Source organism: Melanostigma gelatinosum (genome assembly GCF_949748355.1).
Source record: "Melanostigma gelatinosum genome assembly, chromosome: 16".
NCBI lineage: Eukaryota > Metazoa > Chordata > Actinopteri > Perciformes > Zoarcidae > Melanostigma > Melanostigma gelatinosum.
In genome coordinates, this window is record NC_136649.1 from 18262124 (window position 1) to 18287356 (window position 25233).

Genomic DNA, 25233 nt, shown 5'->3' on the forward strand with positions numbered 1-25233 from the left:
TGATTAGTGACTCATCTAAAACATTTAAAAAGGAATAACTTCAATATAATCATTCTAATACACTGTAGCTCCTTTACATTCTAATATAATTGTCTTTTGAAGATGAACAGGACATTTTTCAGTTTCAAGTCATGACTGTGTTGCTGCTTTAGTATTGATCATGTTTTGATATTTGAGTAATGTTGTGGATGATCAGATGGAGTTATGATGGTAGCAGTCGCCCAATTGCAGATTCAGCTTGAGCAAAACCTTTGTATGTTGTGTTCAAATCAGGCCCATAGGAGTTTACAAGGCAGGTGTCCTTTCTCTAAACACTGACCTGATGCATCAAGTGGATATGTTTTGCTGAACATAATATTATGCATTTGTCCTCTACATCCTCTAGTCTAATGAGCATACTTATAAACGCACTGTTACAACTCCTTCATAGTGTCATATTGTTTTTCTGAGAATTATGACGATAAGTTCATAGTCGATGCAAAAGTAGACTTATGTACAATATATTATGTTGAACATTGTTGCTCCTGGATGGATCACAGCCAACCCAATTATGTTCAACACAGCTCCATGTCCTTGGTCATGGTGCCACAGCACTTAAAAGAATAAACTCAGAAAATTACTTTTGATACTTAAGTACAATAAATATCAGATACTTTTACTCAAGTAGAATTCTAATAGGTGACTTTTACGAGAGTCATTTTCCAGCAAGGTATCTTTACTTTTACTCAAGTATGGCTTTTGGGTACTTTATACACCACTGGCAGAGATACTCAGCTCAGAGGGGGAATTAAAAAAACAGAAAAAAGCTCGACTATCTCTATGCGTTCCTTCACCTGCAGGGCTCGACAAAGACCTAAGCATCAAGAACAGCAACAGTGCCATGGTATGTCGGGCACTGATGACGGTAGCGTGGGTTGAATATGTACTGGCATGCATGTGTGTTCATGAATCTTCAACCGTGCTCGCTGGCAAGGCAGCACAGTGCATTTCTTCATAACACGCATAGCTAAATATGATAATAAACAAGAGAGTCATATCGTCTTGCCTGGTGCAACACAGAGGTTGTTAAAGACATATGAATATTTTATGAGGTGGGAAACGCCACAATTGTCAATATCTGATGAAAAGGCTGAGATATTTTGCCATTTCCACAATGTTTCGATGCAACACTGGTTCCAGAAAGTAAGCCCAACAGCGGGCCATCTCTTCATCCTTCTAACAGTTTAGCCTGCAGCAGCTGTGACGACCGAGGAGGTTAACAAAAGGCAAAGCTAAACTATTGGAAACAGTTTGTCTCCATCTCTGAAATGCCAATATTGTAGCTCTCTGTAGCCTAGAACCAGTTTATCGTCTTTAGCCAGTGCTATAGCAACTCTGCCACCCAACAGCACAGCAAGATGACATTTTCAAAGTGGAACTTTCGCCCACTTGTCTGAGGTGATTTGTAGCCTCCAGCTAGCACAATGCAAGTCAATAAGACGCTTCACAAAAACGCACCGGTGACACTGGGATTACCTTTCCCACAGCATAACAATTTGGGAGTTCATTTTCAGAAGACGGTCATGGTTTGCTTAAAAACTCAAGCAAACTCAACACTTAACTTTCTCCTACAAAGTGGGCGTCAACGGCAGCAGATTGCAGCACTAAACGCTGCTCTGAATGCTCTATTAGGGGCACGGTGGGGACACAGAACATTGGACATATTACGGCAGATACCAGAGCTGCTTTATGTGGGAGGAGGATGATTCACAAGCACGGCTAGAAGTAGTGAGCGTTTTAAGGATTTTTATCCATGGTAAAAATAAAAAATCTGAAACACTGACACTGTTTCCGTGGTAACAGGGCTGTCGGATGCACACGTGGGGAAATCCTACAGCGTTTCAGTTGAACAGCATTCGCTGTCACTTAAAAGGTACGTTCACAGGAAGTGAACGAATAGAGACAATACTTGCTCTTGGTTTGATTAAAACTATGTAAGCCCCTAATGATTCTTACACGCACATAACCATCGAACCATCTCCAGATGTCCGTCCCATTTGAGCCCGTCCACACAAGTAATCAGAATACATCTTCACAGAAAGATGAACACTATTTCATCTGCAGATTTAAATCTTCTTTTAAAAAAGGGCAGAAAGTATTAAATGAGCCAAGCTTTTCTTGCCATCCCTGCAGCTAATTAGAATCGAGGAAGCGAATCCTTAAATTGTTTTGGGTAAGCACCACATCAACATAGTTGGTGCAGCATATCCCACTGGGTAGCTATACTCATCATTTAATGATTGATTAGGAAGAACCACGAGAAGCAAAGCCTTCCTACGTGTAGCATCTGTGTTTTCTTCTTGCAACATTCATATTCACAATGAACCGACGCAATTGTCCCGACATTTTGGGGGAATGGGCTTATTTGCATTCATGCTGAGAGTTTGGATGTGAAGAGGGAAAGGTGAGAAAGAAACACACCAGTAAAAACTGGTGAAGGACACATATGTTCTACTACCACTGACTCATGGATACCCACAACCTTTTGGAGTGCAACATATTCAGAAATACAGCCTTGTATGTGTGAGCCAACATTAACTGCCAAGAAGCTGTGGCAAAGTGAAGTAGAGATGAAGAGATGGCTCTGCTAGCTATGGAGGAGGCAAGTGTAGAAGAGTCACAATATGTTTACATTATTCTTACTTATAGAATATATTATGTGTTACAGTATATTAACTAATTGAATGTATTAAATCATAAAAGTATAGTCACTAAAGGTATTAAAACACTGTAAGAATAGTTTGAGGGTCAGATAGGGATTCTGAGTGAGACATGCAGCAAATGGAGGATGTGGTCAGTGGGGAGGACAACTGACCAGAGGTGGAGCCAAGAAAGATGTTTTGCGAGGAGCCAAGATGTTTCGCTAAAGGATCGATCCAGGGAGGGGGCAGAGTTCAAATGGAGCCAATCACTAATCGCCACGGAGGGTCATTCAGATGTTTTATGACTGTTTCGGACATTTCCAACTGTCGGGGCATATAGAAGACTTTTCTAGAGAGCATTCCTCAGACCACATCCGCCCCTCTTTTTCAGCACCTGGAGAAGCCAGACCTGTGAGGAGGACGCGTGCATGTGGTCTCTGTTCTCGAGAACATTACTATTGATAGTTGATTCAGTTTGTAAGTGAACTTTGTGTAGTACATTAAATATTGTTGAATTTTGAAACCGGATCCAGTTCCGTTTTTCTGATGCGCGTGCGCAGTAGGAAGCTTGAAGCAGAAATCTCCCTGCGGCCTGCTGAAGCCTCGCATCCTTCTGTTTAAACCCTAACAGTCCAAAGCAGCCAACCGCGGATATCAGGAGGTGGGCGGAGCACAAAAGACGTTTCTGAGAAGCAAAAGGGCTGTGACCCATCGACATCAGCGCTCTTTGTAAACATGAGTAAGAAAAATCATGATACCTTTGAATAAAGGGGACTGTGCCAGGGATTGGTCTTGGTACAGTAGCTATTGTGTCCCTGGTGTGAATAGAAATTAAACGTGTTACACACAAAGGGGTTATTTATTTGAATGTAATAGGGAACATATTTTGTCAACACATTTTACTGGTCAGGAAGCAAATGCTACCATGGAATTATTAAATGTTCACGACTGTTGAGACGCGCGGAAGTTTGTTCGGCATAGATTTGCACATGATTTTTAAACATGGCACAATCAAATGTGTCTTGTTTTAACTTTTTACTTCTGATTCCAGGCAGACATGAAGCGTTAATATGACTCACTTCAGTAAATCGGTTTTCATTTAGGTTTTAACGAGATACATACGGTACACTACTGGGAGGGATGCAAAGGTGGCTTGACACTAATCATCACTAAAGCTTTGCACCGCAGAGGTTTAACGTTTGAATGGCCAGTGTTTAATATCTTTCAATAATTAAACAATTTTGATGCCGGCAGCATGAAAATTGAAAAAGAAGAGAACAGCAGGGTCTTCTTTGGGAAGAAGCTTCCTACACTGCCTATTAAATATTCATGCTCCGAAACACCAGATCAATCAGGCCTGCTTACTGCATGCCACTGACGTTACTGAGGAAATTTCTTCATTTGGTGGCACGATCAACAGCTCATTACAGCAGCTTTACGCTGGCTCGTCTCTGGGCAGGCCTGCTGCCTTAATTCCCTCTGCAGGCCTATCTTATCTGTCCATCTCCATCACGCAACACAGAGACTCGGCCTGCTGCTGAACAACACTAAACCTCACACACCAACTTTACTTTTCTGCAAGTTGAGTTGTTGAAGGAGTGTCAGGTTGTGCTATGGGAGATATAAAGGAAATCAATACTGCAATGTAGAAGTATATGTGCAGTGCAGAAAGAAAAAAAAGAGTATGTACTTGATCAATACCCTGCTTGCCTTATACATGATATAACTTTGGATTCAGAGAAGTCTTAAATGCAACTCACCCAGGAAAAGAACCATTCTAGATCAATTATAGTTCACACTTGCACAAGACGGGTACGTCAAAAATAAATAAATGATATCCCAGGAACAGCTGGTAAAAACATATGGCAAAAACAGCAGACGAGACAATATGCCCTGTGACAATTTGCAAGAAAAGATTTTTTTTTGACGTTTCATGATATCATTTCTTCACAAAGTTATTTTTGAGTGAACCTTTTCCCTCAAATCTGCACCAGTCTGCTCAGAAAGCCTTTCGGTTGCTCACGAAACTGAGCTATTACTTTTTTTAATTCAACCATGAAATAACAGCAGACCTCATCATAATAACATTAAAGCTCCCCTCCTTAGTGTCAAGTAGAATGTGATGATGTGCTGAACAGAATTCCCATCAGTGGGAATAATTTCATGGTGATCTCTAATAATTATACACAGGGCGAGTGATAGAGGAGCCAAATATGAAGCGAGTCAGGCGTACTTGTAGCGTTAAAATCATGCAACAACAAGCATCAACTTGAAAACATTTTTAAGGATTGTGATTAAAAGGTCGGTAATAGAAACGTGTTCTTTACAGTCTCTGCTTCAGTGATGTGGTCGAGCAGTATACAGTTTTATCGTAAGGAAGTATTTGTCTGCACACATAAATACACAGATTAAAATAGTAGCACATGCATACACATAACATGCAAAGACATAATAGATTACTGTGGATATGAGAAGCACATGAGCCACAGGGAGACGAGAGATAAAAGTGAAAAGTAAAAAATATGTTCAAAGGGAAAGAAGAGCAAAAAAGAGCAGCAGCAGCACAATAACAGGAGAGACATGCCCAGCAGGGTGCTCAGAGTCACAAGTGGGTGAGGAGCCAAAAAGCTCTGGCACTGGTGTCACAGGCATGTTGCAAAACCAAAATTAACCCTTTACCACTTTACGGTCTTCTGCATTTCCTCTGGTGTGATTCATGTTTGGGTCTGGCTCGTTGCATTACTTGTGTGCTGCCTCATTGACAGTCATCGCCTGGATGCAAAGTGAGACCAGTGCCTTCACGTAAACAAGCCAAACACTGCCACAGTGCATTAGTCACAGCCCTAGTTTGGCCTTTTCAAAGTCCCCACTCCCACTCGAACTGCGAATGGATCCCCCAGAATCTGATATTCGCCTCACAGGGATCCTCACAACAGAGGAGCAGCGTGAGCTACTCTAACCATAAGCTGGTATTTTATTCACTATACTGCTTATTACAGTGCTGCTGGAGCTTGTGCATCTGAAGACATATCCAGTTTCCAAACAGGACAAATAAAGTTCCTGTCGAATATGCAGCCTTATTAAAGTGTGGCGGCGGCCCCCTTTGCCCCCTCTCATATTAAACAGCAGTTTGGGGGGGGGGGAGCATTTCTCTGACTCTCCTGGCTCATAATCAGCACAGTTCCTCTTCCTGTACCATCAAATTACCCACGGCTGAGATACCCTCACTCTTTCTCTCTCCTCCCACTGAGTTGTCTTTATAGGCGGCGGTCCGACAGGGGTACTTTCTGTTGCCACTCCAGGGAAATTACTTTGTGCTGTTGGAGAAAAGGCAGTTTGTGAACTGCTTTATCAAGCTCCTTGACTCCAATAACAAGCAACGTTCGGATGCCGGCAAGAAACGTACAGCTTTCACACATCCTCACAGACGGTTCGCCACTTAGTGCCACCTATGAAAAGGAAAGTGTCGACTGTGTATGCAGGATGTTTGTGAATCGGCATATGTGCAGCCAGTCGAGCACTTGTTTCTGCAGGACCGACTTTAGTCATGTACTATGGATAAATGTACGTCTCTGTACAGTCTGTGTGTGTGTGTCTGTTCCTCTACACTGAGTACTTCAGCTGTGCCTTGCTGGGACTGATGAATCATTTCTGCACTGTGCTCTGCTGTGGCACGTCTGGTGCAGCCTGACTGCACCACACGGCTACAGCTCCGTATTTGCATTCAACACACACACACACACACACACACACACACACACACACACACACACACACACACTGTCACACTCGTGAACACCAAGCTTGCTCACTGCGCCTCCATCACACCATCCAGCCTGTCAGCTGCTTCCCTGTGCAGACGGATGCAACAAGCTGCCGCTAAGCCCTTTTTAAAGCAACAGCAGTTCCCTTTAGTCAATGTCGTCGGAATGTTCCTGCCCGGGTTACATCTGGGGGAAAAAATGCTCCCTGTGAATCCAACAAATGGAAACCAGAACAGCCAAGCAAGGAAAGAACAGTCAAATCCACAACTCTCATCAAGCTTGTTCACAAAAAAATAAAATCCTGATTGTGAATTGGTGGCATTTAAGTTCCAGCCCAGAGACGAGGAGGAGTGGTGCTGAAATGCCACCTCTTTTTTGGAGTGGCAGGCATGCTGATGTGGTGACCTCTATGTGCTGTGGTTTAAAGGTTGGGGGACAAATAAGGCGGAGGTAGCAGCTTTTTCTGAGTGAAAAGAAACATTTTAAAGATCAATGTTATAGTCCTGGGGATAGGTACGCCTTTCAGTGCCAAAACACTGCATGAGTCGACAATCCATCTCTTACTGTTCTGATACCTAAAGGCATTTGTTATGGTTCTGCATTGTCTCTGCTTACATGTTACTGTTATTTGTTGGGTAAAATATGGTTCATTATTCGGAGATGACAAACACATTGGCTTGTAAAACACGTTTGGAAATTTCAACAAAAAATAGCCAGGTTACAATAATTTGCATTACAAGCCAGAACATGCCTGCTCCGTTTACCTCTAAGTACAGCAGGTTGCGCATCTGTGAGCAGCTTAATAAAAAAGGGAAACCACAAACAGCAGAGCCAGCAATATGTGCAACCAAACACCTCCTACTGTCTCAGGGTCTTTCTGGAAGACCTCCAGCGTTCTGCTCCTCCATCCGTCCTCGAAGAGTGTGTATTTTCAGACACGATATGCCTCTCAATGCATTTCACCATAGATGAGCAGATTATGTCAGTGTCTATCTTTGTCAACAGTGGAAAGTGTTCCTCTCTGAACAACCAATGCCAGACATTGTCCAATCTTCAACATGCATTTTCAGCTGAAGAAATGCATAATAAAAAAGGCAAATATGTTTTATTGTCGTATAATACAAGAGCCAAGAAGAGCAAATAGTCTACAGCCTGTTTAATACTTAATTACAGCTTATTTTTATGACCATATAATATGGTCTGTCGACACTGGCTTTATTTCCATAAGTAAGACAGCATTAGAGACCATGGCTCTGATGCAGCAATGCTGTATTTATTACAACATGTTGTCCTCGGTTCATTTGCATAGACCTTTGCTGCTGCACAGGAACCCTGGGGTGACTGTCTGTACAGGCAGTAACACTAGCCGGCTACCACGTTTGAATATATGATAATACAACATGTGCACTGGTTCAGAGCTCCATTCATCCTCGATGATATTTAAGTGATTCCTGAAGAACAAACCATTTAATTCTGTGAGTTAATTAATGGCTTATTAAGTTGAATCACAGTGGCTGTGCTACTGGCAACCTGTCAACGGGAAGACGACTGTGACTACGACGGTGCAGCAAGGTGCAGCATGGTGCATATGTAAGTTTTACATGGGACGCACAGTGCTGTCAACTTCTTGAGACAGATACTGCAGAAAAGACAATAGCTGTCAGTGAGCGATGCGCAAAACAACAGCGCATTCCCGCCGCCTCTTAACATCTGCAAGAAGGCAGAGGATTATCACAGGCTGTAGGGTGCAATGAGGTGTGGGAGGAAAGCCAAGTGACCGGCGATCGACAGTAATAATCAAACACGCGAGGTACCGTGAAAAAAAAGAAGAGAAACGCGCATAGTCGCCGGAGCAGCGCTTCAAGTACAAGGAAAGCGAATACTTACAGTTCTGAGGAACTGAATCTCATCCTCTCCTTCTCCACCTTCAGCCATGGCTGCAGAGGAGCCTGTTCAGACTCGGGAAGCCTCCGCTGGCTCCTCTCTCCTCTTCGATATTAGCATATAGCTAATCCACGGCCATGCAGCGGGGACACTACCGCAGCATCTGTCACTCAAGCCCCTGTGCTCAAGCCCCGCTCGCCACCCGGAGGAGGAGGAGTGTCTGTCAGCATCGGTGGGCTGGAGCCACTAAGGGAGGGGGGAGAAGCCAAGACGTGTAGCCGAGATACAGCAGCGGGGTCTTTATCTTCGACGACACCGGCAGACCGTATTAATACAACCGTGAAAGCGCGAATATTCAAACAAAGAGCATTAAACGCGTTGAAATGGTCACTACCTAACAGGTATCTCGTCAGTTGTTGCTCCCTCCCGCCCTATCACCGAGCTACGGATTCACAGAGAGCATGCTTATGAGTGGAAAAGGGAAACCGACAGCGTGCTCCTCGTCCGCAGGGAATTCATGGAAGCTGCTATTTCCCAGCGCCGGTCCAGATCAGCACCATGGCCAGCACCCTTTTCTGTTCAGGCTCCACTACACAGCGCAAGTGTCGCTCCAGTGCGTGTGTCTATATAGCTTAGCATGAGTGTACACGTATTGCTACACAGAGAATGTGTTACTACCACTGTTGGAAGTGGAAAAAAAGCAGACGAACAAATAACAAATATCCTCCAATATCAACACCAACCTATCTACGATTACAAATTACATTTACTGTAGCTTACAACATCATATGCACACGGTATTTGCTATGATATCGCTAATATTTATCATTATTTTGATACAAGCTACTACATTATGCGAAAAAGATATTTTAAAAAGAAAATTTAAAAAAAAGGGTGATATCTGAGAGAGCTGAGATTCAGTGGGTTTCATGAAGAGAGCCTATAAGAGCACATCCCAGGCTGCAAAACTGACTTCTAATTGTACACTTGTTAAACTATTTAAAACGTCATGTTTAAATGATTTAACATTAAATGAGATCAAACTGAATATAAAAAAATGTATGAATGCACTGTAAATATTTCCCGTGGACTAAATATAGGGACAACAGCAATCAGTCTGGTCTCACTGTTAAATCAAAGATGACCCTCAGCATGACCCTCAGAAGCACCTGCTCATCTCTACAACGAAATTAAACAAACACAAATACTCCCTTGTTATTATGCGATGCCGCCCTCTACTGTCAACACTGTGGCATAACATCTGCTCAGTACCTCCTCTCCTCCCTGCGCTGTACCTTGCCTGATATCAGACAGACGTCAACTCATTATAGTGGACTGGTGGCGGATTAAAAGGTCTGGACCCACAGTTAAATAAATTTGCTCCTCCTCCATTTAGGATTACAAATGCTCTTTCCTGCTTTTCTGTCATTATGACCCAAACGGGTCATTTTCACAGCAGTCACGTCGACATGTCGTTGCAGTGTAAACACAGGTGAAAATAATCACAAGGTTAATTATGGCCCTGTTCCATTTAAGTGGGCCAGGTCCCCGGTATTGTTGCATGCTGGCTCACTGGAATGGCAGACACACTAATTAGCATGGGACCAGAATTCATTTGATTGATTACACCTGTGCTTGCCTTGCTATGACGTGTCAAGAATAGCTGCGGTGAAAATGGCCCATTGAAACGACGAGGCTAATCATAACGTTCATATTTCCCAACCCTTTGTACTTCTCATCATAATTATTTCAGTCGGTTTACTTACTTACTCTCTTGGTTGGTATGAGCACCGGTCCTTTTGATAGGTTCTCCTTGAATAATCTCCTTTAGTCAACAACTCTCTGGGTCCCCACTCAACTGTTGCATACGTTATTCGGAGTCTGTTCCACTCACACCTATCCACCAAAAAACAGCAACAGGTAGGAACTGAAATTAGACTATTATGCTGAGGAGAGCATCAATATAGCAGCAAACAAACAGCTATTTGCTATGGAAAGATAGTGGAGTAATATGTCTACCTGAAAAATAAATGAAGTTGGTCTCCCTCTGTGTGTTGTTGTCTGAGCTTTTTTCTTTCTTTTAAATGTTCTGTCTGAAAGCTAAGTTATTGTGACTGCCACAGCATCTAAACAAGAACAAATTCAATAAACTATTGTTCACGCCATCCAAAAAAATATTTTTTAGATATCCTGCTCCCTGTCATACAAATCTGCTATAACTTGATTGAAGACATTGCGTCCTTGGCAGAGATTAATACATAAAGCAAGAAAATAGTTGAATTGATCCAGCTCAGTGGTATAATAGCAATGCACATGTTGGCCACTAGGTGTCTCTGTTTCGTAAGAAATGGCACCTCATCGGGCCTTCAAAGAGCAGGTACTTTCACATGCTCTTATCTCTCTGCGTGGACAACAAAGTACTACACTAAAAACTCCTAAGGGCTGTTAAGTTAAATTAATTTCAGCCGTACTTGGCCCCCTCTCTTCACGATGCACAGACTTGAAAGCCATCACATGGCCGACCTGCAAACTGCAGCTGCACTGACTCAAAATGTGGGACGTGGACAAATACTAAGCAACCAATCAAATAGCGGCGAGCCGGCGCTGAGTTCATCTATTGGACCGAACTCCTGTCAGTCACCACAGACGAGCTCTGCGAGGCAGCGGTGAGCTGGCTGCAGTGCAGAGATGTGAAGGATTATTTGCCATGCCGCTAAATCCGGTAAGTAACTGTTTGTATTTCTCCAAGTGCTGCTGTGCGTCACCTGCTGCAGCTGCAGTGGACTGGAACGCACTTTCTGCTCCTAATTGAATATATGACATTGACGTGAAGCTGGCATGTTGAGCGTCATGCATTACATCTTAATTTATAATAAATGTAACTGAATATTTCTCTATTTCAATCGCAATGGGCAGCAGTAACCCCGTAGGGTTAGTGTAACTATGCTGCTATTTTAACACCGACAACTGCACCAGCTGGGCTTGTTGCAAGGTGACTGTTACCCACGGGATTATGTTATGATATAAACAACTCAGAGATATTGCCAAATGTCGAGGGAATCCGTTGAAGCACATGCAAGATCTGCGCCGGTCGGTGCTTGTAAACATCTCAAACGGTAGCAATAGCACGGGGCTCTGCGTGTGTCGTCACCTTGTTGGACACTCTCAGGTTTTATGCGGCAGTCAGCTTGTGAAATGTTGATGAAATGCGGTTTTTATTAACGTTTCATCCACTCGTGCAACACGAAGAGAGGATGATGAAGATAAGATATCGTTGGTATGGTTACTGTCTTGTTTAATCTATGCAGTGTTTGGTTTTATTTAGTTTTTCAAATAACAAATGAGTTTGACAGTGAAATATGGAGGGTCTGTTGTAGGGAAAGGAGTAGTTTTGTATTATTATGCTTAAAAAAAACAGCTCTGTGTCATCATTCAAATAATCTATCTTCTTCACAGAATCTAAAAGTGTGTGTGCTACTTTCTCACTGACAGTGTCTGGACGGGCCAGGTGATGAATAGCCGGAGATCCTCCCCTTGCAGTCCGAGCCCAATCACTCCGTCCGGGGGCTGACCGCTTACTCTGGGTGCTCGTGTCGTAAACATGGCACCCATCATGGAGGGCACACACACTGTGTTGCTCCTATATGCACCCATCTGTGAGCTGAGCAACATCAGCCTGTATCTGCCCAAGAGGCGGGCCCCGGGCTTTAAGTACAAGAGCCGTGCCCCTCATTCCGAAATAGCCTGTAATGACCATGACCGGGGAAAGGAGGATCTCGCAGTCTCCGAACAAAGAGGCCAGTCTTCCGGCTCCTCGGGCGAACTCCTCATCACCCAGCAGGCAACAAAGGAGGCAGTTGCAGAGCTCTGCTGGCTTGCGGCGGAGCACCACCAGTTGCTGGCGGATCTCTTGTCGCTGTGTAGGGATTGCGCCATCAAAGTCGGGATGGGTAACCAGGATGGGAAACTCAAGGATTACATGGAGGGTCCGGAAGTTCACCTGGGAGGTCGGGTCCTCGGCAGCAGCAACCAGTCTCTCACGGTGTCCCAAGAGCATAAGAGAGCGACGGCCAAGAGCAAAAAGCTGAAGAAGTCGGGAGGCAAGAAGCTTGACAGCACCGAGAATATCCTGCACAGTAAGTTAAAGAGGAAAGTTAAGAGTGGAACTTCGTCTGTTGAGCGTCCTGCTCGCATCAGTGCATCCACATGTTCAGCCTCAGTAATGCAGCAGATGCCAGGTACCTCAACATCTGGCCATGTTACTGACAGCCCAGTCACCGGCTCTTACGTCAGTGCAGTCAGTAATCCCATCCTGCCCATGGAGGAACCCTTCCAGATCACTCGTGAGGGTTGGGACTTCATGGAGGACAACCGGACATTTGACCCCGACATCGATTTCTGCAACGACTTCTCAGAGTACGACGGTGAGCTGGGTTATGAGTCGTCATTCTGCAACCTGATGGAGGGTCTGACTCGGCGGGAAAGCGGGAACAACCTTCGCCCAGTTAAGAGGTCTGATTGCCTGCGTGAGACCGTTTCTGAGACTGGATCAGCAGCCATGTCCGCTCAGCAGCTGTATGGGGAAATCAACCAGCTCAATAAAGGGGTCAGGGTGGTGGCCAAAGTGCAGGATGTGGAAGGGAGAGTGCAACATATCAACCACACGAGCCCCGACAGGGCCGGCCCAGCCATGCTACGTCCAGGGACTAGCAGCTGCCAGCAGGGGTATGGAGAGTGGAGAGGACCAAACGGAGACCACCTGCTGGGAGACTGTAGAGAAAAGACAGGTAACCAGCTCCCTGAGGGGCTACGGTTGACCTTATCACATATCACCGAACCTCGCCCCCCAGCTAAGTACCACACAAAGAGCCCTTCTTCACCATCGCTCGCTGGGGTCTTCAACACATCTTTCCCTGCCTCCAACAGTCTGCAGAGCATGTCCCCAGTCCTGTCCCCTCTGTCCTCCAAGCAGGAAAGCCCACAGCTCAACCACCGCATCGTTCTGCTCTCGGATAAGGATGTGGACCACGAACAAGACAGCTCCAGTAACACAGATGAGTCCAAACTCTTCTCCGAGGTCATCGACAACAACGGCAACAAGCGGACTGTCGCCCGTCTGGAACTGAACCTCAGCAGGCGGCCCAGCAACTTCAAGTGGAACTCCTCCAGCAACTCCACGACAACAGGTAAGCCACCAGAGCGCACGCTGCTCCTACTCTGAACACACTGATTCATGTTCGAACTCCCTGCCTCGACGTGAATGTCGACACCAGTGCTTTTATCGCCTTAGTAGCATGAAGCGGTTGTCAGAATATGCCCTTCAGCTGGCATTGCTGTTGCTGGATTTCAAAGAGCGGAACAAGAAAGAAGTGCCTTTGTCTGTGTCAGCAATTACTCTGCAGTATTGTAACTGACAAACATACTTTGTCACCCCGGCTGTTATCTAATAAATCAGCCAGGCCATTAAATATGCATCGCTTTCTCAAACGTCTCTGCTAGCCCTGTCCTGGTAGTTTTTTTTTTTTTTTTTTTTAGTGATGTGTTCACATCTTTGCTGTGACCACAAATTAAAAACTACCCAGCAGAGTTGCACAAGGGGCAAACGGGGCCTGAGAATACTTTGGCTGATGATCCACTTTAACTCTCTAAGCGCCGTAGGGAAGGCAGAGATTAGTGGGAGTGTCCCAGATCAAAGGCTCAAAGTTGACACGGAGTTCGACCTGACCAGGGTTCTCGTGAGCGCAGTGTTAACTGAAGCATTGCCAATTTGGACTTTTAGGGACCTGCTGTCTCTCCCTTAAATCCACATCCTCTCCAGTTCACAGAAAACTGACAAAGGATCCGTGACCCAGCAGGCCCGAGGGTTACAGAGAAAAGGATTATTATTTGCAGAACTCCATTCCTCTTTCCATAATCTGTACCATTGTGTCTGCCTACAATGATTGAGTTTTAAATACTCGCAGCATGTAGAATATTTGCAAAGCCTTGTGGATAGGGGAATAGATAGCCCAGCTTTACTCATGTGGAGATGATTTGGATCGGTTCCCACTGAAATGACACTGTCCCTGTATGTCCTCACCTCTGCATTCACAGATGCCTCCATTAACATTTAGGCACACATTTGCAAGAGTTCAGTGTTCTTGCAAATGTCAAAAGTGACATTATGAGCCCTGTTTTTTAATATCCTGAGTAGCTGATGAAACTGCATGATATTGTAAGCTGTCTGTATGAGACTCTGACAGGGCAAGATACACTTACATTGTTGGCTACATCATGCTAACCAAATGCTTCATGCTGCACAGTCCTCACACTCAAAGCTCAAACCTTTCATCTTAAAATAGATCCTTTTGTTGTTTTTTTGCCGCATCTTAGCTGTTTACTAGATCGCCCTTGTGTTGCTTGATAATTGAATACACTTCAGATGTTAACACAGAAAAATGAACATCAGAGGGTCCAGCCGAAAGGGCTAAGCCCTTCATAGTGCAAATGGTGCACTTTTATAATACGGGTTCTTTTAATCTCAATGCGTATTAATGAGGGTGATGATGCAGACAGAGATTGTGATTTTAAAGTAATGCGTTCTCTTGTTTGCTTCCTGTGCTAATGCTCTGTAGTCTGTGGAACAGAATACTCTGTCTATACATTCACTGAAGTGGTTGCATGTGTGTTTACACATTACCTACGTAATGTATGTTCGTTAGTTTCCATTTACGTTGGCGTTTGTGTTGCTTGTTCTCTTATACTATATCAGTATTTTAAAGCTGCACAAGAACCTGCAACAATGGATTGGGGACAGCGGAAACAAGCTACAAATACACTGGCATATTATCGTCTCTCAGTGGCCATGGGGAAACTTCTTAGCATACATTTGCCTATTTTACACATCAAGAAGATACAGGGAAATATTTGCATTTATTCCGGCCACCTGGTAAATGTAAATCCACTGTTTACTCTCCTGTTTTGGTCCTCACCAGCTCCTGATAGACAGCGTATCGCTCCGCTCTGTTCACCAGCTAGCCATTAACTTTGTCTGTCTGCCGTTTGTTGCTGAGCATGCAGCATACAGTGGGTTTGTAGAGCTTTTACATTGGCCTGCGCACGAAAATGATAATAAGAGTGGTGAGACGAAAGCCAAACCGTGAAGTTGTGGGCCAGAAACCCAGAATAATTAGCTAAAAGACGCCATAAAGCTCTGTAGAGCTGAGGGCAACCTTTTTCGCATTACACTGATCCACTGTCAAACTGTTGACACTGGCTGCTTTAAAACATCACTTTTCAGTCCAATCAGCCATTCGTCTCTCCCCCTACTTATTTTATTGTCTGACATATGGCCCGGCAATACCATAATCAGATTACCCAATACGTTCCTGCAAGGTCATATGAAACTGATCAGGGCAGAGCAGGAGTATATCACCCCTCTCTCCCAGCTAGCTGTCATTCGACACAAATTGCCCTGCCATGCAACATTGTTCCACCCAGTGAAGACAAGGGCCGGCTCTATTCAGATAATGAAGTGGATTCTGCCAAAACCTGCTTCTCTCGGTCTGCATACTACGTGCAGTGAAACGGGGCACAAAGGTCCTTCTCATAGAACGTGTAACTTGTTTTCTTTAATAAATGACTCCTTCGCTACCACCGTGGCAAATGTTAGCTATATGTTCCATCTCGTGCTTTTCAGCACGAGCAGCTTTTTTAAAGGCTTCTCCTCAATGTCCCACTCTTTTAGACATGCACCCACCAGTGGACTGGAGTGACTTTTTAGCCAAATTTCCTGTCTCAGTGGCCCGCCAGGCCCAATGAAAGCACTCCTCACTCTTCCTCAGTTCTGTGTATCCCATTAGCCTCCAGCACTGCTTTTCAAATGACTGATGACTGTGAGCATCGTGTCATGCTACATTGCTGCTCTGGCCCTCAAAGCACCACAGCACTCCTGAGCTGAGTTTCAACTTGTAGCCACCCGTCACATTGACCTCAGCACTGCCAGCCAAACCAGTCAGTCTATCAGCCAGCCTGACAGCGGTGCACGGCCGACAAGCCTGCGTAGAAAAAGAAACCGGGTGATTTATAAATCCTTCATTTTTCATGCTTTGTATAGAAGTCTATGATTCTTCTTCCTGCCTAAAAAGTGATGGAGGGGGGGTGAAGATGCCAGATGCACCTCAGTTTGCCACATGGCAGTTGTGTACATGGAAGAGTGCCGTGCCTTCATTACCTATTGCATGCAAGAGTTGATTCTCCAGATCTGATTACTGTCATTACATCGCAGTGTCGTGCGTTACATCGCTGTGTCTACCCTTCTAGCATTCAGCACTGACATCAGAGCTTCACTGCAGTGTTTGACCACAGCGAGGAAAAACATGCCTCTTCCTCTCCAGATGGTGGCAGTGTGGGCCGCCGTGCACTTTTAATTATGTGACTTGGGAAAGCATTGTCAGACCATGTACAAGATCCAGGTTGTTTAGCCGAGTCATGAATGACATTGTTTGCCTGATTCATATATTTAAGAGAGATTGTAGAGAGAGCTGTTTCTGATCAGACATTTCTTTCCTTGGCCCGGACTGGGCTTAACTCTGCATTTGGAAGTGTCCCAACCTACAGTCAGCAGGTCCCACTGCGGCACCATGCAGCGCAGCATTATCATAATGAAAAGTTATTCATCTCATCCCTTTCCCCCTGCTGTCTGAGATAACTCGAGGGACTGCAGGCATTGCTGCCGTCTCATAATGACTGATTGCCCCCCCAAGTCCGTTTTGTGTGCGTGTGCCGATCACTGAATTTAAAGCGTTTGGCTGAGACTCAGACTCTGGGGAGCTCTACAGCAATACCAGGGGACTTCCAAGAGTTTAGAAGTATGGAAATACTGTATGTCCTCTTCAGGGGCCCTCATTACAAAGAGACGTTATGGGATATGTCAGCAGCTTGTCGAACAGGACGAGATGATGTGAATTTTCTCAGTTTGCAGCTCATAATTCTCCCCAAAGAAGTCAAAGTGATGTCTTACAGCTGGAGGAAATTGAGGTCAACGAGCTTCAAGATGTGTACCCTCCCCCCTCTCACTCCCACTATGTTCTCTCCTCTGACTCCACCTCTTTTCCACCTCCCTTATTCTTTTGCCTCACTGTCTCATATCTCTTCTCTTGCACTGTTCCGCCCTTTTTCTTGCATGACTGACTTTTTTTCTTTTTACTTTTAGTACCTACTGCAGCTGCCCTTACAAAGTATGTACGGCTTGCATACTGCAAAATGGGACAGGATGCAGTCGGACATTCTACATTTGACTATGTTTTGGTGCACACTAAATCTTTTTTCTGGCACAATAAATAGCGCACATTGACTCTTGCATGCATCAAGCCAAGATATCAGCCATCATGTTCCCATACACGTCAGAATAATTTGAAATTGCATTTCTGCTCATGCGCATGTGTGAGGCTCTATCCTGGCTCCTGAAGTCAATACCATGTGACGTGTTCGGGGCACAGCGCATGAGGGAGGTTCTTCAGGTTGAGGCTGCATTGTGTCACTGAGCAGTCAATATTAAGGGCCAGGTGCTCTGAAATGCACGGAATGAATCCAACCTCCCCAGCATACTGCGGCATAAACAGCACTGACGAAAGACATTTTATTTAAAAGTTTTAAAATGTACTTTTACCCTGCCTGGTCAGGAGAGGGCAGTCTTCCCCAATCTGAAGTCCTGTATTTTCACTCCTTCAGGGCCTTTGGGTGACTAAACACACACCTATCTACAGCTGACCTTATTGTAGAGCATCGGTAATGCTGAACAACGGCATTGGCTCTGTTGCAGTGCATCTCTTCAATGCAAATCAACAACGGGATCTGCTTTTAATGCTAGTGCTCTGCAGCCATTTTTCCTTATTGGATCAGTGTGGCTTTCTGCTGGTGGCAACGATGGGAACAGGGCCGGCTAAGTGCAGATAAAAATAGACTGTTGCCCTCGAGCCTGCAGCAAAACAGTGGTCTCTCTTGCTTGACGCTAAGAGATTCTGATGCCTGCTTCTTTCTAACTGGTTCTGCTTTTATTCCCCGTGTAGGTTGCACAGCCTCAGTCAGTGCAGACCTGTTAAAGCGTTGATTACCCTGTGGTGTTGGTGTGTTTCTTTGTGTAGAGGATTCCCTCTTGCGTCATGATGACATTTGGATGCTGGATGGTGATGACCCTCAGGAGCCCCTTTCCCGCTTTCCACGCCCTGATCACCTCGACTTCCTACGCATCACACCGCCGGAGGATGACATCCTCGGTGACACGCCCTACTGTCCCAAGCTGGAGTGCACGGTGAGGGCCCTCGAGCAGCACAAACACTCACAGAGCTGTAATGTGTATTTTCACACACAGAGCGCTCTTTATTTCCCACCTCTTGGGACTGAAAGGGATTTCTCTCCACTCGGGCATTTAACCACCTGATCATGAATTCTTAGAAATGGATTAACCGGTCATGGATTCTAATCTGTAGGACGTGGTCTTGAGCCAAAAGTGAACGAGATCACTCCACTCAAACCTTTTTCGTTCAGAGCAAAGACAGGAACAGCTCTCCTTCCTTTGTTGCATTTTCTGAACAACCTTATTTTGAAAGGTTTAGGCTATTAGGAGTAATATTTGTTAAGCAGTAGAAGTTGCAGCACAGGATATTCTGCTTGCCTCAGAGCATGTGACTGATGTAATCCTACTGTACAGTATGTGTGTCTTCTAAAAAAAAATAAAAAGCCTGCTGCAAACAGTGCGTTGTTTGTTTTGGAGGTTTTAATTATGCTAAAATGGAATATAATTTAAGAACGGACTAAGTGCACATCTAAATCTACCATTGCTGGCATGATGTGAACTATTTCCAAGTCTTTCCAGATGCCATTATGTTGTCTGGCAAAGGTCATTCATTCCTTTGGCAGATGAGGCAATTACCTGGGTGTGGATTTAGGCGGGTCTTGTAAATGCCCTGTGAGAAAAATCTGTTAACATACCAGTATAAAGGCCATGCCGTACACAATTAGACACACTCTATTGTTGTGAAAGTGACAACTCGCATACTTCATTGTCTCTGTCATTCCGTAATGATGTCATTAGAAAGACACACCTCTCAAATGTTCGTGATGTTTTCTCAGTGTGTTGTCACAGCTCGACACAAAGGGTTGAGACGCACAATCCAATGATGTGGGTTAGACATGATAGTTTTTTAGGTCTGTAGTGTTGGCATGATCTGTAACTTGTGAATAAATTATTTCACCTCTATTCTGAGCTCACAGGTGTCAGATCTGCATTCACATCAGTTGTGCCTTTTGTCTAGTGTGACCTCTGTGGGAGATAAACTGAGTCCTATTGCATAACTTAAATCCTTGGCCATAGAAGCCCTTTTTTATTCATGGCGTTCTTCAGACGATATAATAATTCATGCAGTTCATGGGTCCATTTTCACTATTTTGAATCTTTAAAAATATAATTTTCTCTGATTTCTCTTCCAGTTGTTTCTTGTAGCAACATAACTAACAATTGGTCCTTTGACGGTGGAGACGTTAGTATTTGAAGATGTTTAATTGAGGGCAGTCATTTTACTTGAATATAAACATTAGAAAAGCAGCCTGTATAGTCCAGCTACCTCCATGTTTAGACCGAGCTCACTGAGGCTGAGGGAATGCATTCATGGAGGACCACCTTTGGTTGCTGGGGCAACCACAGTCTGAAGAATGCTGTGTTTTCCTTTATTGACCCATAAAAATCATCAGCAGTTAGAGAAAGACCTCAAAACAGAAGGTGTAGTTTAATATATAGAGATTTAAGGTAAGTGAAAATCAAAATCTTGTTGTTTTACTGAACTGTTCTGTCTGGTTGTCCATGAGCCACTAATCACACGTTAGCCTCTTAGCACGTTAGCTAGAGCTGGCTAAGGCAAGGCTGAGTAATCACCCTGTCTTTTGCAATAGCTCACCGCTTAATGGTGCAATGCTGGGCGAATGGACCTCAGCAGCTCTCCACCTGACCACAGACTGACTCCTCCTCTGTGTTTACTCTGTTACTGCGGCAGCCATTATAAGGAAGTGAGCAGGGGTAATCAGACACCTGCACTGCCAGGCTCTGCAGGTCCCCTCCCAGGAAGGGAGGAACCAGAAGGGAAAGGGCGTCCCCTAGACTGGGTAGACCAGTGAGACACATTCTTTATCCCAACCTGTGGCGTTTTCTTTTTTTTTTTCTCACACGACAGCACACAGGGCTTTCCTGTAAAGTGAGAAACAAGGTAAAGGAGACAGATCAACTACAAGTATATGGACTCCAGTGTGTATACCGGCACATAGCGAAGGATCACCCACAACTTTATGGATACTAAGAATCAACTTGTCGGAAGAGTCTGGAATGCTTTTGTGAAAGGCAGGTGAACTATACTCTCCCAGGAAGATTACAGCAGGACATGCTTCCAGCCACTGAACAGCTTGACTTCACTTGCAGCATCATGGGAACCTTATTGGCACAGAGGAGGCTGAACATTACTGCTGACAACATACAGTCAGTAGTAGACTCACTGTGATATTATGAAAGTCTACTACGTGGGACCTGTTTGCTTTTCACTAAACAGGAATACAGGAATAGTGGTAAGAGGAGCTGGAGAGATTTGTCCATACAAAGGACTTTTGTCCCAGCCAGCGGTAGTGGTGGAATAGTAGCCACATGGATAACTGGAGGTGGGGGCCTTTTTCTACACTTTGAACTGACACTTTGCTGCTACCCGTTTTGGTTTTTCTCGCTTTACTCTCCGTTCGTGTGGAGCTTTGAGCAAAAATGGACAGTTTGAGCAATAACTCGGATGGACCGGGGAAGCAGCCCGCCAGTTCTTACCTGAGTGTCTTCAGCAGTATGCTCAGTCGAGCCAGACATTCCTCTTCAGGCGCCGAGTCGGCCGTGCTGACGTCTTGCAAGGAGCTGTCGGATGAGGAGAATCTTCTACCTGAAGGCGGTCAATCTGCTAACGGCGAGAACGATCTCCAAGGGAGGGAAGGTATGCGTCAGGATAATGTGACTGCTTCCTGTGATACAGGGCAGAGCGCTGAATCATTGGAAACCGGCAAAGAGTCTGGCGACCAAGTTAAAACAGCAGTTGATCTAGAGCTGGTACAGGTCACTCGGGTGGAAACGTACATGGACAATGAGGAAAATGAGGTTGAGGAGGCAGCCCACAGCAGCACTAATCTGTCAAAGCCCACCCTACCTGAGGAGGATAATAATACAGTGGAGCATGGAGATGAGATGGAAGATGCCACTGAGGTCGAGTACCAAATGCCTGTGTTCAGAACTCACAGATTTACGGAGAGATCCCACATAGAAGCTATTCTATATTCGGGCAAGTTTGTCAGCAGATCTAACTCTAGGACACCCCTGGACTCTGTAGTTTCCAAACAGGCAAATGGCCGCAGTCCCAAGGAGAGCACCGTCACAGCGTCTTTGGATGTAGAAACATCTGGTGATGGAGAGAATAGTAAAGACAATGTAGGGACAGATGAAGGCAAAGAGTTGGCTGGCATAGATTGTTCTCTGCCCGTTCCTTCCATCATCTCTGGACATCTGGATTTGGAGGCCTCGGGTCACAATGCTACCACAGCCTCTCCTCTCAAGGAGGATTTAGCTAATACACAGAGGGAGGAGACACATGAAGCTGAGGCTGTGAATGAGGAACCTCCCTCCAGCCAGGTGTCCTCCTCTGTTCCCTCCAGCCTGGTGTCCTCCTCTGTTCCCTCCAGCCAGGTGTCCTCCACAGTTTCCTCCAGCCAGGTGTCCTCCTCTGTTCCCTCCATCCTGAAGACTCCTGAAGTTTCAGTCCAATCATTCTCCATTCCAGTGGAGCAGTCGGACTCTGCTGGTATCACAAATCACCCTACAGAGATTAATAACCCCGTGCCGCCGTCATCTGCTAATGAAGAGTCTCCAGGAGACATCCAGCCAAGTAACCGTTCTCCCTCACGGCGTACAACTGCTCGAAAGACACCAGAAACACCACCTGCAGCTTCATCCACTGCACCCTCGTCCACCGCATCCCCATCCAGGGGTACGGCGCTCTCTCCCCCCCCTTCCTTCCAGATGCCGGCTCTCTTCAGTGGGTTGCGGGTGTTGAAGAAAGGAGCGTTGGGGGGAGATAGGGAGACTGTGTCGGAGATCAAGCAGAGGGAGAAGGATGCCGACTTGGCCCTGCTCAGCCTTAAAAGGACGGTGAACAAAGCCAAGCTCATCCCCGAGAAGAAGACGGCCACCTCTCCGACCAAAAAACAGGCGGAGCCTAAACCTGTCGCGCAAACTAAAAGCACTGAGATGGGCCATCTCAGTCAGCTGCTCAACCTAGACAACCACGATGAGACCAAAAAGTCAGACGTCGGGCGTGATGGGGATCCTGAACACAGCAGGAAAGAGTCTGAGACTGGAGAAGAGTTTTTTTCTGGACCAGAAACCTCCACATCCCAAAAGGAGAGGAAGAAAACTTCAGACCTGGCCTACGAAACCTTCAGGAGCTTATTAGGCCCCAAAACTGTCAAAAAGGAAAAAACAGAAGACGTGGATCTGGACGCAGTGAAAAAGAAACTCAAGAGTGACAAGGAATGTCTGAGGTCTATTTTTGAGAGAGCCGCCAAATCCCCTGGAAAGGAACTTATTAACAGTGCCACAGAAGCTAATGTATGAACATCACAATTATTTTTCATATTTTGTTCATTATTGGAAATTTAAATTGCACACTTGGGTTGTACATATGATAAGAAAATGATGAGGCAAATTGTTGCTGTATCATTGCATTGCCAGTGTCCACGCTGATGCATGTATTTTCTCCCCACAGACGGAGCTCACGTCTCCTACCGACAGTGAGGACCGGACCCCGGGGCGTCTTCAGTCCGTGTGGCCCCCACCCAAAACCAAAGATGAGGAAGAGAAGGTGGGGCTGAAATACACCGAGGCAGGTAAGAACCTCAAGCTTCTATAGACACTGTTGTCCGTCTTTCCCCATGAAGACCAGGAACGCTGACAGAGGATCACGAACTTGCACTGACGCACCTCATGATGATTGGCTTCGTGGATAAGGGCCATTGCGGATAGAGTATGTATAGCATAGTATTTTTGAATGGATCTCTTAATAACACTGAAACAATAGTCACACCTTTGAGCACTCCCACTTTACTCAACAAGTCATACAAGTCGTGTAGAGCTAGCTAAGTATCAGCAGCAGGGTGTAACGCATCCTTTAAATACAGTGAGGCTGTGTCTACTCCTTAAGCCTGCTGTTTGTGTGGTGGTTGTTTCGTTGCACCACGGCATCGCATGTGTGGGTGTTGGAGGTAAAAAAAAAAGCATTTAATCGAGTATACTCTGGGCAGCATGCCATGTTTGGCCCCTCTTGTACTCTAAAGGTGTAATGACACACAGGCGCACGGCTGTCGAGGGGTTGATTACATTACAAAGTAAAAAGCTTTTCTTTCATGTTCCCGGGAACAGTGAAATCGTGTCGAACTCGAAGAGGGTAGTGCGGAGCTGCAGCAGTGAAAACAGCTGTTGGGTGTTCTGTGCAGCTTCATCCCAGAGGATAGCTTAAGACGAGCAACCCGGGATTATTTTGTTGATTGGTGCTCTACGATCGAGCTTTGCTCTTGTATTAGAGAATAGTGTGTGGAAGTTCAGAAGCAGAGCAAAAGTCCAGTGTGAGCCGTATAGACCACACCAACACATTCACATCATAGGCATTTCTGTAAGACACTTGTCTGGTATTCACCACACACGTAGGGCCTTAGATTACAGTGCTGTTTAATTGCGCAACTAATTGACTATGAAGTGGAGTCAGTATATTTACTTGATTTTAATCAGCCGGATTATAATCATTGTTACTAGTTAGTCTATGCTGGTGAATTTTATTCTTAACTATAAATCGATATAAAGACTTAGAAGTGTAACAATGCGCCCCACACTCATGTTAATGAAGACGAGACATTGTGGTGTACACCATGCAACTTGGTAGTTCATGATACCAAGTCACACGAGATGGGATAAGGTGTGATATTGCACTTCATCACCAACTTCGCAGTACGAAAACATTCGGAGAATTACGTTGTGTGTGTGTGTGTGTGTGTGTCTGATCTTTTCACCCTGGCAAAAATGTTTTGTTTGGGCTTTCATTTGTGCCAGCAGCGTCATTTAAAACTGGTTGGTTGGGCTGCAGATATGGCACTTCAGATTGAATGTGACCCACCCTTCTGTAGAATCTTACCAATAACCAGCAGTACATGTTGTTGTACATCTCTTGTCTTGCAGATCAGCTTGACAATGGTTTACTGTAACAATCTTTTAGCCAGTAGCTCAAGAAAACATCAATTTCAAACCCTGTTTTCTCAATCTATGAAAAGTTAAGAAAACAACAATAAGCTGTGACTTACACTCCAGTGTATATTTAATCAATTTAAACTGCCAGCAGAATGAGTTTGTGTCCTTGTTCTGCATCCGTTCAGAGCACCAGGCTGCGCTCTTGCAGCTGAAGAGAGAGTGCAAGGAAGAGCTGGAGAGGAAGCATGTAAGTTATCAAGTTATTTAGCAGACATTTTATTAACACACTGACTGAAAACATATTACACACTGGAGAAAACAAGCCCGGGCGTCTCTGTGAGGGCAGACTAGTTAAAGAAAGTTAAGTAAGGAAGTCCTTACAAATGTTAAACAGAAACAAACTAACTAACATGTAGCATTTGTAATGATAATTCATGTGTGGGAGACATACATGAACAGCACTTTTAGTTGCATTTATAAGGCACTTAATACGTTGTAATATCTAGCCTGACATGGCAGTTGAGTCTACTGAACACAAGATGGCACTAAGCAAGCATGAAATGCTCAAGTGCAGCAGCTGGACTGGTGCTGAATGTTGACTTGCAGCAGTAGAAGC

At 45.0% G+C, this 25233-nt stretch overlaps 2 protein-coding genes across 2 annotated transcripts in view; one reads left to right on the forward strand and one right to left on the reverse strand.

Moving 5' to 3' along the window:
* The window catches only part of LOC306790058 (ryanodine receptor 3), a gene marked incomplete at its 5' end in the record, with an annotated part of 92399 nt that extends 84019 nt beyond the window's left edge, over positions 1 to 8380 (reverse strand). The window contains 1 exon segment of the mRNA XM_079286157.1: positions 8333 to 8380. Coding sequence (XP_079142283.1) covers positions 8333 to 8380 — 48 coding nt within the window.
* A 3550-nt stretch (positions 8381 to 11930) lies between these two features.
* The window catches only part of LOC306790059 (formin), a gene marked incomplete at its 5' end in the record, with an annotated part of 44268 nt that continues 30965 nt past the window's right edge, over positions 11931 to 25233 (forward strand). The window contains 4 exons of the mRNA XM_079286158.1: positions 11931 to 13515; positions 18454 to 18620; positions 23146 to 23266; positions 24803 to 24864. Coding sequence (XP_079142284.1) covers positions 11931 to 13515; positions 18454 to 18620; positions 23146 to 23266; positions 24803 to 24864 — 1935 coding nt within the window. The remainder of the gene's footprint in view (positions 13516 to 18453; positions 18621 to 23145; positions 23267 to 24802; positions 24865 to 25233) is intronic.